This window comes from Muntiacus reevesi, chromosome 4 (genome assembly GCF_963930625.1).
Source record: "Muntiacus reevesi chromosome 4, mMunRee1.1, whole genome shotgun sequence".
NCBI lineage: Eukaryota > Metazoa > Chordata > Mammalia > Artiodactyla > Cervidae > Muntiacus > Muntiacus reevesi.
In genome coordinates this window covers 21,273,432-21,286,103 of record NC_089252.1, presented here as the reverse complement: position 1 = coordinate 21,286,103, position 12,672 = coordinate 21,273,432, and the positions used below count along the sequence as shown (strand labels likewise).

At 41.8% G+C, this 12,672-nt stretch overlaps 1 protein-coding gene across 8 annotated transcripts in view; it reads left to right on the top strand.

Moving 5' to 3' along the window:
• Positions 1-12,672, top strand: part of DTNA (dystrobrevin alpha) — a 301,171-nt gene that overhangs the window by 271,620 nt on the left and 16,879 nt on the right. For 4 of the 8 annotated variants that reach the window (XM_065932380.1, XM_065932383.1, XM_065932381.1 and 1 more), the window contains one exon: positions 2,377-2,473. In XM_065932380.1, the coding sequence (XP_065788452.1) occupies positions 2,377-2,473 (97 nt within the window). Of the gene's footprint in view, positions 1-2,376; positions 2,474-4,416; positions 5,953-12,672 lie in introns of those variants that run through there. The other 4 variants (XM_065932382.1, XM_065932379.1, XM_065932385.1 and 1 more) reach the window with 2 other exon arrangements.

Genomic DNA, 12,672 nt, shown 5'->3' with positions numbered 1-12,672 from the left:
GAGAACCCCATGGACAGAGGAGCCTGGTGGGCTACATTCCATGGGGTCGTACAGTCCAAAGAGTCAGAAACAACTGGGGGACTAAGCAATATACAGTTCATATTAAAATTGGGACTATCATCCCAACACTGTCCTAAAGAAAGTAGGTTTTAACACACACAAAATTAAAAATAATCTGACAGAATATCAGAATAAAAGGCATTCTTTTAGAGATGAATGTGTTTAGCTCTATGAAAATAAAATCACTATTTAGTCCAGGTTTGCTCAGTTTTCCTTGGAACACTGGAGGCTGCACCACACTCTTGTTATCAAACCCACATTTGGTAACCATTGGTGTAAACACTTACAGAGAAGACATTATTAAATAAATTTTTTAAAGAACATTTATTTCAATCCAATGCATGAAAGAGTAAATGTCATGTTTTGAAAGAGTACTACTTAAGATAAATACAAATAAGGCTATTTCAATGTTGATTAATTATATATTACTATAAGTTAATTTTTTTGGATGGTTTTTAGATGCTTCTTTTAATATTTCTTATCTGTAATTTTAAGAGTTTGCTTTAACCTTCCTCTCAAAGTGCTTTTGGCCTTTAGCTCTCAAAAGGCCAAAAATTACAAAACAGTATCTAGACGAAAACTGGAAATAAATCAGAAACATTATCTACTCTTCTGCCAAGCCCTACCGAGGATATAGCTGGAACACCATGTGCAGACAAGGTCAAAGGAAAAAACAGCTAATGGAGTTGTCACTGAAGAATATTGTTGAATTGGGCAAGAGTTTTTCAGAATTAGAATTCTACAGACCAGCAAGACAAAAGACTAAAATAGGATACCATTAAGGTCTATAAAATTATGGTGTTCCTTATTCTAAAGATTCAGAAAAGGGGCAATTGTAAAGAAAATCAACAGAAGGATTGCTCTCAAAATAAACTTTATGTAGCAACAAAAGCCAAAAATATAAATATATTTAAAAAGTGACATGTTTATAAATTTTGCATTCATAAATCTTGATAGTGAAAGCCTATATGAAAGCAAATTAGAAATGTCTCATTTATATCCATCACCTGTCCTCCCACAAAATATCTTTCAACTGGATGAGTCACTGACCTAACGCAGTGTGACAGTTTTATGTTGTCCGTTTTTCATTTCAGAGTCCCTGCTATAAGCTCCGCTTAATATTATGCCTGTGTCATTGAGGCTAGACATGTCCATTCATACATTAACACATGTATGGTTAAGGCATCCACATATTTTTAAAAATATAATTTCCAATATCTCAGAATTAGAAGCCCTTAGGGCAAGGAATAAATTGTATACATCATTTTTTTTCACTAACAGTCATGAAAAAAGAGATTGAAATAGATTTGGAAATTATACTTCAGAAATGTGGATCCTTAGTATTTGTGTCCTTCCTGGTTTTCATTCTTGTTGACAGCTGATAGAAGTTTCGCAAACAAAGTTAAGCAAACACAAACAACAGTTGTGTCGGAACTCCTTTTTTCTGACTTCACTCTAAGCAGCCAAACCCAAAGCAGAAAATTTAGATCGACTATAAAGCTATGTACAAGGAAAAGTTCTCGTCTGAAAGGCACCACATTGCATTCTAAGAACTGAACAGATGAAAAATTTACTTTTCTAAATCTGATTTCCAGACACTAAAGTAATCAGTATTTTCTGTGAGATTTACGAGGGTCCTTGGGCTCGGAGGATCTGTGGGTTTGGCCTATTTCAGTGGCAGTTTGGTTTCTGATCTGAGGACCCAGTGGCCCAGCGCAGGGTCCATGACATAATAAGCATTCAGAAATATTTTATTTTCCAGTAATTAAAATTAAAATCCAATAAGATTTTAATTTTGTTTTACTATGACTTTTATAAACATATACCTGGCTGCTCTGGTATCTCAAAAAGTAAAGAATCTGCCTACAATGCAGGAGTGAGTGAGTTATAGTCACTAAGTCGTGTGTGACCCTTTGGGACCCCATGGACTGTAGCCTGCCAGGCTCCTCTGTCCATGGAATTCTCTAGGCAAGAACACTGGAGTGGGTTGCCATTTCCTTCTCCAAGAGACTCAGGTTCAGTCCCTGGGTCAGGAAGGTTCTCTGAAGAAGGGAATGGCTACCCACTCCAGCATTCTTGCCTGGAGGATTCCGAGGACAGAGGAGCCTGGCAGGCTACAGTCCGTGGGGTCCCAAATGACTAAATGACTAAGAAGCTATACTTGTTCATTCATTTGACTTTTTCCTGCCAGGTAACCATGTCAGAGACCCAGAGATGCCCTTTTCCTAGTGGTCCGCCGCTGCCCCAAGACTGGGAAATGTGCTTAGCTCAGTGAGTGGAGTGCTGTTTCTAACGACAACTACTACCTGTTCTTAGGCAGCGCAAGGACGAGCTGGAGCAGAGAATGTCCGCCCTCCAGGAGAGCCGGAGAGAGCTAATGGTCCAGTTAGAAGGCCTCATGAAACTACTAAAGGTAAGATGTTTCACATAGCTATTTCCTAGACCTACAACTATGGCATTTGTAAAAAAAAAATTTTTAATAAAATAAAATTTAAAATTTGCACCTAATGTGCAATGGTTTTTCCAATTACTATATATGTGATTTCCTCCCCAAAAAAGTGGCTTCAAACTCAGTTTTAGTATCTTTTCTTAGACACATCAAATGATAACATCAATTGTAGGGCTCATTCTTATCCATTTCCTGGAAGCAGACTACTAAGGACCTTCAAGGCATAAGTTATTTCCAGTTGGCTCGTTTCCAGTTCCTTTTGTCCTTGGAAGTAATATTACTAAAACTGAATTTATTCAAAAATATTTTACATTTCATGGCCTTCAGCCATTCTGACTAAACTGAACAGAAACTCATATCTAGTTCAGAAAATGAAGATACAGACATTAAATAATTTTGGTGATTATGGTTTTATTAAGAGGAGTGACTTTTTTCATTACAGTAAATGTTATCAAATCCGTGTGGCTTTAGCAGCAAGTCACATAATTTCTCTGGGTTTCAAATGCCAAGCGTAAATGGGAATATCTCCTTCACTTTTCTACAAGTGGAGCATGTAATAAGATGATCTGCAGGGTGTTATACTAATAATTCTCATTGGGAAGTGGCATTCTTTCTCTCATAAATCTCAGTCCCTTCGTCAGCATGCACAAAGTTGCATTTCAACTCGAAAGGAGACTCATGTGGCCACACGTCCCTGATCGCCCCAGTGGACATTTCAGTGCTCTGTGGTCCTCCTGCCTGATGTAAACAAGCATGAACCAGTGACATGCCAAAGGCAGGAACTAAAGCTTATGTTAGAGTTACACCGACAAAGTCTGTGGGACAGACAGCTCACTTGCGAGACAAGATGTCCTGTCTTTCAGTCTGTGGCTCCCCTATATCCCTGACACCCCATCATTTACTGTTTCTGAATTCTTTTCTTTCTTTTTCTTTCTTTCTTCCCTTCCCTTTCCCTTCTTTTCCTTCCCCTTCCCTTCCTTACTTTTCTTTCTCTCTCATTTCCTTTATTTCTTTTACGTATTTATTTTTTAATTTCAAAACTTAAATAACAGTTAACAGATATTTGTTGAAACCTACTGTGTCCCAGCACTGATGTAAATGTAACACTTTTTTTTTCTTTTCTTTTCTTTATTCTTTATTCCTGTAGTCGACTTTTCCTGCCATCAGTATCAGAAATGCTTTATCTTTACTGAACAAAATTTACTTTTCATTGTATCAGACATATAAAGTATAAAATTCCATTTTTGTTGTACTATCTATCCTCTGTCCATGGAATTCTCCAGGCAAGAATACCAGGGTGGGTTGCCATTGCCTTCTCCAGGGGATCTTCCTAAACCAGGGATCATACCTGGGTCTCCTGCATTGCAGGCAGATTCTTTGCCATCTGAGCCACCAGGGAAGCCCATGTTAAGATAGGGCTAGATAGTTAATAACCTCTTGCTATTTCTGCCCTATCATCTCATTTGATGATCCAGACAAGCTCTTTCTGGCTTTTTTCCTCCAAATATACCAAATAAAGTGGGCCTGCCCCATCTTTCCCTTCAGTGAATGACAGGAAACGGAAAACAGCCCTCTGGTTCTATTCCTATGCTTCCGTCACTGTAGCAATGGGAGAGGAGTCTGTTTACCACTTGCCATCTTGGCATCAGTGTAGCCTAACTGAGCGTAGTCTATTTTATCAGGAGGTACCAGTTTGCAAGATAAAGAGAGAAATCATGTTGCAAGATGGTTGGACACATGGAGGAAAGAGACAGGTCCATAGTTTCCAATACCTAAATAGACTTGGAACTCTAAGTAACCAAGGTAGAAGAGGCTTGGTTTCCCCCACCTTTATTCCTTCACACTGTGTACATGCTCCTATTGGAACCCTGGGTAACCTAACCATTATTGATTCAATCTTTCTGTAGGAAGAAGAATTGAAGCAGGGAGTAAGTTATGTGCCCTACTGCAGGTCTTAACTAACAGTGGAGGGGCCTGCCGTCCTGCCGTTTTTCTCATTGCTTTGCCTCTAATGTACGTTCATGCTTCAGTTTGGAAAGAGAAAAAAAAAATTATACTAATTTGCTTCCTTTTCAATGTAGTGCTTGAATTGAGACACATAAAATTTAGCATTTTTTTATAACTACAACTACCATCAGCATCAAAAGAAGAGCTATTACATCTTTTAGAACAGGGAACACATTTAATTTGTTGGAAACTTCTTAGATCTCCAGGGTCTAAGTTTCAAACCAGTCTCATGCTTTTTCTGGGTCGTGGATCAGACCCTTCTCTTAATAGAAAGACACTCACCACAATTACTAATGTTCCGTTAGATAGAACCCACTGAGGTTCTACCTCAGTTAGCATTCAGAAGCTAACCTTGACATCCTCTCATACTGTGAATGTTCAGTTCAGTTTCCATTTTACTGAAAAGGTGTGGAACTTCTTTTTGTATAAATCAGTCAATTACATCTCCTCTCATTGCCTGATTACTAAGCCCTGTTCCCCACTGCTCACCATTAAGTGTTCCGTCTAATAAGAGAAAGACTGGACACTAACTGTTCACTTCTCAGACTAGAATATACCTACCATTGGTTGACAATCATCTCCAAAGAATAGGTAACTTTCAGCCTTTCTCTTATCACCAAGCACCTTTCTGCTCTGGGAGTTCACAAGGGGTTGCATACATCTTCCCTGGAAATAGGAACCCTGTGGCTCTCTGTAGCTGAACTGAAGCCCTCTGTCTGACCACGTGGCCTGGTGCAGAAGCCAGCAGAGGGAGCAACGTACTCAAAATACAATAAGAATAAAACAAAAGCAAAATAAAAGCAGCTTTTATTTCCAGTGCATGTTCCGAGCTGTGTATGACAATATATCCCACCTGCCGGTCTTATCAAAAAGTTTGACATTATTTCCATGGATCCATGACAACCACAGCCTGTCTGATTTCAACGTACCCTTTCATTCTTCTGTATTCTCTTTCCTATTATTCATTGTGCGTGTTTGTGTGTAACAAAGAATGTTTGCAAAATGCTGGACACATTTTTACCCTTCATTCCCATGGTCTGTAAAAAAAAAAAAGGGGAAGTGTAAAACGAATCTGTAATGTCAGACAATAAAGACAGTGTATTACATTATTTGTATTTTGTGAACAAAGTTACTTCACTAAACTGAAGTCAAATTTTAATGAGAGACAGCCCCCCTGGGTAAAGGACACATATTTGCTGCGTGTATAATTGCCCATAAATTCATACCTGGGGTGTTGCTATTGTACATACGAAACACTTAGATCATGGTAAAGAAAAATGCCATCTCATGGTCCTTTTCTGCAAACAGCCTCTTTTCTTTCCTGTCTCTTTCTCAAGATGTGCATAGAAACAGAAAGAAAGCTCAACTATAACCTTACTCCTCCTAGTGGAGGCAGAGGGTAACCATCCTGCAGTCAGTCAGCCTGGCTTTAGCCATTGTCCCTTGGAGACCTTCTCTCTTCCATTTCCAAGGCAACGCATTCTTGAAAGGTTCAGTGGACCAGGACGTTCATAAACAGATGGATGCATAGAGCCAAACCATGGCAGCGTCCATTACTGCATTACTGCCTGCTTCTCCTCCAGTTCCTCCCCCGCTGAGCCCTCAACAGCTGCAACATCACTGAAAGTCAGCCAGCAGTGGTTATCGCTGCCTAGGTTGTTAAGGACCACTATTGGCAACACCCAGAGATGTCAGCAATGCACTGTCTGGGTCGGTGGAGTCTTTGCAGTCTTACTCATGTCTTTGCTTATAGTCAAGCCTCTTTTCCAAAAGGACCCAAGACAGCTTACAACTAACTAAAGACATAAACAATGACTTCATAAAATAGAAGTAGAAAAATCAAACACTAAAGAAAACGCAAATATGCTTATCTTAAGGGACAGGGGTGTTACTCTGAGCTTTCTAGCAATGAGGCGAAAAAGGGAAAACATAATTGGTGGTTTTATCAGAACAGAAATGTCAGTCCTCAAGGGACCAAAATTCCTGTTGGCATAAAATATAAAAAGGAAATTTCACTCGAGCTTTACTAGAGGAGGAGTGAAAAATAAAGCAGACACATGCAGTAGTAGATTTCATGTGGCTGATTCTTATACTGACCTTCAGTCAGAATTAAAGACAGAACCCCATATGTCCCAATCCTGCAGAGGCAGTTCTACAAGGAAATAAACAAATGCCATCTGAATTTATAGACTTATCATAGTATAACATGATCTAAGGAGAGAATTTAGAAGTTTTAGTCTGGCGTCTGCTTCTAAATTCTGTTTTTATTTATGAGACTGTCCCCTCTGGGGACAGTCTCTTTGTAAAATCAGATTTAAGACACCACACACAACAAATTGTGCTTGATTTAATAACCTCTACTTGCTTTATCATAAGTCTGTGTGGTTCAATGTATTTTATTATACTGGTATATATAATTCCTACTTATACTGTTTCTTGTTCGAGGTAATGCATGAATTTATTCCCCTTGAGGAGAGAACATGAATTTTTTTTAAAAAAGAAATAGTGCCTGTAATATAATATGATGATGATTATGGTCTCATAAGCAATAAATTTTTTTACAAACTTGAGTCGAAATTATCCTACCCTCTTTCTTCTTTGTGTATTTTTAAGATTTATTGAAGGAACCATAAAAAGAACACTCATAAAAAGTTTAATAATGAAGGCGGCTGGGATACAATAGCAGTGACGGTATGTTCCCAAGTTTCTAGTATCTTTCCAGTGTCAAATACCACGACCTGGTCTACAATCAAGTATCCTGACTTTGAGTTCAGAAAGTAGGATCTCAATAATAATTTTCTTAGAAAGATTACTGGAGTTAGCCCTGAGTTATGGTGGTCCCAGTTCCTTACTCACAGCTCTAAGATCTTGAGTAAGTCAATGAACTTCCTAGCAATTTATCTGAAACATACTGGTAATACATGGCTCTCAGGGTTGTTGTAGAGATTTAAAAAGATGATGTAAAAGCACTTTGTAAAATGCTCTGCGCATGTCAGATATAAGGATAAATGTATGTATGTATGTATGTGTACACATATATGTCAGAATATATAAGCTTTTCTAATTTGACCCACATTTCACACACATGCACACACGCACACACATGCACACACGCACACACACACATGCACATACACACACGCACACAAACATGCACACATACACACTTATACTCTTTCTCACATTAGCTAACAGTGTCTCAATCAGGAGAAGAAAGTCACACATCATTCCCAGTTCCATCTCCTGCTCCATTGTATTCTCTGTTTACAACAGAATGGCCCGATTCACTGGGGAAATCATGGTCACTTAGGTTCCTGCCTCTTCCAAACATATTGTGAAATATGCACAGGTCAGAAATAATAGATTTTACCAGTTTAGGTTCACCTTCCATCATGTCTCCTGCTTGTCCTCTCTGGTGGATAGCCTATGGAGTAGTGAAGTGATCAAAAATGAATAGGGGTGGGGCTGGTTCCCATCAGAAATAAGCAACTGTAATATTAGGACTGAAATCTATGTTCAAAAACGTACCTCCCCAGCCTCTCTCTCTCTCTCTACTCGCCTCTTCTGTCTCTGTCCTCTTCCTCCTTCTCTCTCTCACACTGCTTTTAAATTAGGAATTGTTAACTAATTCTTGAAAAGCAAAAATTGCCTCTCTGCTTAAAAAGCCTTACGAAATGGTCCTCTAGTTCAGGACGAAGGCTGAGCCCCTTGAGGGACACCGGAGGCCCCCACACCTGGCTCCAGCTCTTTCCAGCTTCATCTGTACCACGCCTCACCGCGAGCCTGGTGTATCAACCCCACGGGCCTCCCAGCATGTCTGCAGTACCCCTCAGACTCGCCAGGCCTTTTTCCCCCTGATACTCCAAGCCCTGGAATGCTCTTATGTCTGCCGCAGTACTTCCTCTTTTCTGCCTGGAAATCTCTGCTGTAAGATGCAAGGCACGTGGTTCCTCCTGTCTGGCCAATCAGAATTAGGCAACTCATCTGCATCTCCACATGAAGCCCTGTGATGATAACCAGGGTGGTTTGGAAGAAAGGGTGAGAAGAGGGTTGAATGTCACTAAACAGCCGGCCACGTAAAATCAGGCAGGCCTGACTGCACTGCATTCTCAACCAAACCTGAGAGGCTGACTTTTGGGGAGAGGGTGACCCGGGTGGGGGACAGTCCACAGTACCACCTCCCCTTGTCTCTGGACCATCCACTCTGCCATTCCTCCAGACAGTTCTGGTTCCAGAAAGCGACACTTGGCACTTACCCTGAAGCCTCCTTCCTCTCTGGGATGGAGTGGAAACCCAAATCCTTCCTGGAAAAAAGCATCATAAAATTTATGGATCTTGTCAGACTTTTTAAAAATTGATACAACAGCAGGTTGAGTGGACTCTCAGAGAATGGAGGGTAGAAATGAATTTTTCATTTATTCTCTGGGAAGAGAGCTATTTTAAATTTGCCAAGTATGATGTATGGTTTCCTTCTTCCATAAATCAACTCTCTCCTCAGGAATTTGAAATCTATATATTGATCCGCATGGACCATTGTCCCTTAAGTCTTTGCTCCATTAATCACCGAGTAATTTCCAGGAAAGGATGTTCACAGAGATTATTCACTCTAACTCTTCTAAAGTTGTTACCCAACGGCCATGCCTCATGACCAGGCCAGAGGCCACAGTTCTCTGCAGGATACACCTGTGAAAATGAAACTGTCCCATATTCACTCTTCTCCCCCAAAGCTAAGAGGCAACTGCCTTCCCTAGTGGTCCAGCAAGAACAGCAGTCAGGAAGGCCTGATATGGTATCCCCAGCAGTAAGCTTGGAAGTGAAAGTGTTAGTCACTCAGGCATGTCCAACTCTTCGAGAAACCATGAACTATAGCCCGCCAGGCTCCGCCCATGGAATTCTCCAGGCAAGAATACTGGAGTGGGTTGCCATTCCCTTCTCCAGGGGATCTTCCTGACCCAAGGATCAAACCCGGGTCTCCCACGTTTCAGACGCTTTACCATATGAGCCACCAGCAAAGCCCCTGGGGTCTACTATGCATCGAAATGGCCAGTGTCCTGATAGAGGGAGGTGGGCCCTGATAACCCAGGAAGCTGGGATTCTACCCCCAGGTCTAGGTAAAGGCTGGTCATGACTGGGGAAAAGATGCAGCTGAATCTTTACTTCAGCAATGAATCGTCCACCTAAGTTCTTCACACAATCAGACTGCTTGTAATTGCACCAATTAGAGATTCATTTAGGAGATAGTAGCTGTTAGTCATTCACACACGGGTGTAATTTAGACTCAGTCAATTGTTTTTCCCTTAACGCATAACCACAGTTTGTTATTTTTCTCTTAACACAAGACTACTCACGGGAGTTTTGAAGACAGGAAACAGGCAGAAAAGGGTAGGAAAAGTTGGCTTTGGAGACATGGTGTTAGGCAGGGAGAGCGGAGGTCAGCGTGGTACCCAGAGGTGGCGTGGTGCCCTGGGCTACCCTGTGGCAGCATCCCCGGGAGCATCGCATGGTAGAGAGCCCGGGGGCACAGGTGTGAGCAGGGCTGGCATGCACTACAGCCCCAGTACAGCCATCAGATCCTGAAACACAGGCCCACAGCCCCATATCCAAAATCACTGGATCCAAAGATGCTCCAGAACTCAGAATCTGGTTTTGGAGACTCATCACAGTGCAGACAGCACATAAGTAGCCTCATAGCAGTTATGAAACAACACGTGTAGCCCACTGGATTTCACATTTGCTGATAAGAGACTGGGGGCCCGTATTTCTGAAGTGGTTGATAAACAGCCCGAAGACTCTTCTGCCACCCTGGAGAGCACTCACAATGCTCTCCATGAGCCGGTAACTAGAAGGTACTACCGCCTGGCCCAGCAGAAAGCCCTAGACCACTGCTCCAACACACTCCCCAGTGCATCCTTGTCCTGCGTCTTCTGAGCCTTTAGGTAGCTCACCTTTTCAACATTCGTGACAGTGTGTTTTGAAACACTGATGGAAGGGTGCAAAGGTTGGTCACAGTGCCCACAATCCTGAGAAGTAACTGGGGTGATGTAGGAAAACCCTGGCCTTGTGGCCTAAAGGCCGGGGGTCCATTCCAGCTCTGTCCTTCACTAGCTCAGAGACCTTGGGTAAGGATGACCTCTGAGCCTCAGTTTACTAACCTGAGAAATGGGAGTACTCATACCTTAAGTGGTTGTTGAGAGGATTAAGTGAAGTAGATGGGATTAAGGTTTTTTCTAGACTATCAATGGCTATTGAGATATAAGCTACTATCATGCCTAGCATAGGTTAGTGAGAGAGTAAAACAAACCCAGGCATGCCAGTATGCTCTAGAGACTATAAATTGCATACGAGAGTGGAGTTTTATTATTATTGTGAGCCTCCTATCACAGAAGAGGATGTGGCTTCCAGGGTAGAGAAGGTAACCCACCCTGAATAGCCAAGAAAAGGCTTCTTCCTTTAACCCCCCCCTGTCCAACTTCCCATGGCCAGTCCCTCCTGCCAGCTGCATCTGGGTCCTTGGTAAAGAAAACAGATGAGAAAGGATGAGGAGCCCTGCTAAGAGCCCTGTCTTGGAAAGGATGCACAGGAGGGTTGCCAGGGAGAGGCTCCTGACCTCAGAGGAACTGACCAGCACCTGTCTCCTTTAGGGACCCTCCACCAGCCATAGACCATCCAGGCCATCCACAGCCCAGGGCAGGCAGAGCACCTGGGCTCAGGCCCCAGCCCAGGCCCTCTAGCCCCATCTCCTGGACAGTTCTTTTCACCTCTCTGAACAGTGTGGTCCATGACGGCACATTCAGCCTAACAGGGCCTACTTCAGCTTGGAGAAACACCAGTAGGAATGTATGTGAAAACCTTTCATACATGGCAAGGCATGACTCAAAAGTGAAGTCACCACCTATTGGTGTGAGATGCAGGGAGGTGTCCAGGTAGCTCATCAGCAAAGGAATCACCGTAATGACCTTGAGCTGCCCAAGTTCGCTAGGGGAAACCAGGTCCATCCTGGAGAAGGCTGGGGCAAGGGGCTGCAAAGCATCACCAGCAGGCAAACTTCACTTCCCTGGGCCTCACGGGCCACTGCAAGGTACGGTTGTGAGTGAAAGAGTGGAATCCTCAGCACCTCAAGCATCACATGAGTTATTTTCTGTTTTGCTTCATTTTTAATTCTGGATTTTTCTCAATTTATAGATTTGACTTTTATGTGTGATGCTGGAGCCCTGGAAAGCTAACAGCATGGCAGTTTACAGGATTGATGTTGTGTGTTTTAACTGCAAGCAGCCAAACCCACAGCAAAGACCTAAATGGAATATTTCAGAGCGCTGCTCTGGTGGTGCATGTCTGGGGTTTGAATGGGGTGATGATGAATCTCTGGAGCTTGCTGTGAAACAGTCCTCACTCTCCCTGGCCAGCCCCAGTGGGCTGGAGTGCCATTTATGTGCACATCTAATCTGTTGTATATGCACTTCTTAAGTTTTCATGTTTGTGCTGACTTGACTGCCTTTGTAAACTAATTATTAAAACAGAAAATGATTCCAAGAGACCTCATTGTAGAGCCAAACCTGTGAAATTCAAGGTGTGACAAGTCTCAGAATGATTTCCTGCTGAGGGTTGGAGTGAGGAGATGAATGACTTTTAAGTTGTTTTCTCCTTTTTCTTCACTCATTTTTAAATCCCACTGTTCTTACTGCTAGAATATTGCTTTTTCATAGGTGAAGAAAAAGACAATTCCTACAGGAAGCATTACCCCCAAACTGGAAACCAAGATTTCTATGTTTCTCCTTCTCATTTGAATCCCTGAATCAAAGCAATTCAATAGTCAACTTTTCCTGTAAAGTAGGGACTAAACAATTTACACCTCATTTGAGTCTTAATTTGAGACTTAATACACACAATATGGCATGGCATGATAGGCACTATAAATTATCCTCTGCAGATGATGGCAAGACAGACTGGTTGAAAATTTAGGAAGAGCAATACACCACATCCATCCCAAATAGGCTCCGAGTTTATATTTAAAATTTTTCCTAATGTCTTTTTATTCTGTATAGATCTTCCTTCAAGGAGAAAATAAACACCTTGAAATTATCACTGCTTAACAGTAGTTTCATTACGTGGGCAAACATCTCATATATTATGTAGAACAGTGAATGTGGTACTAATCA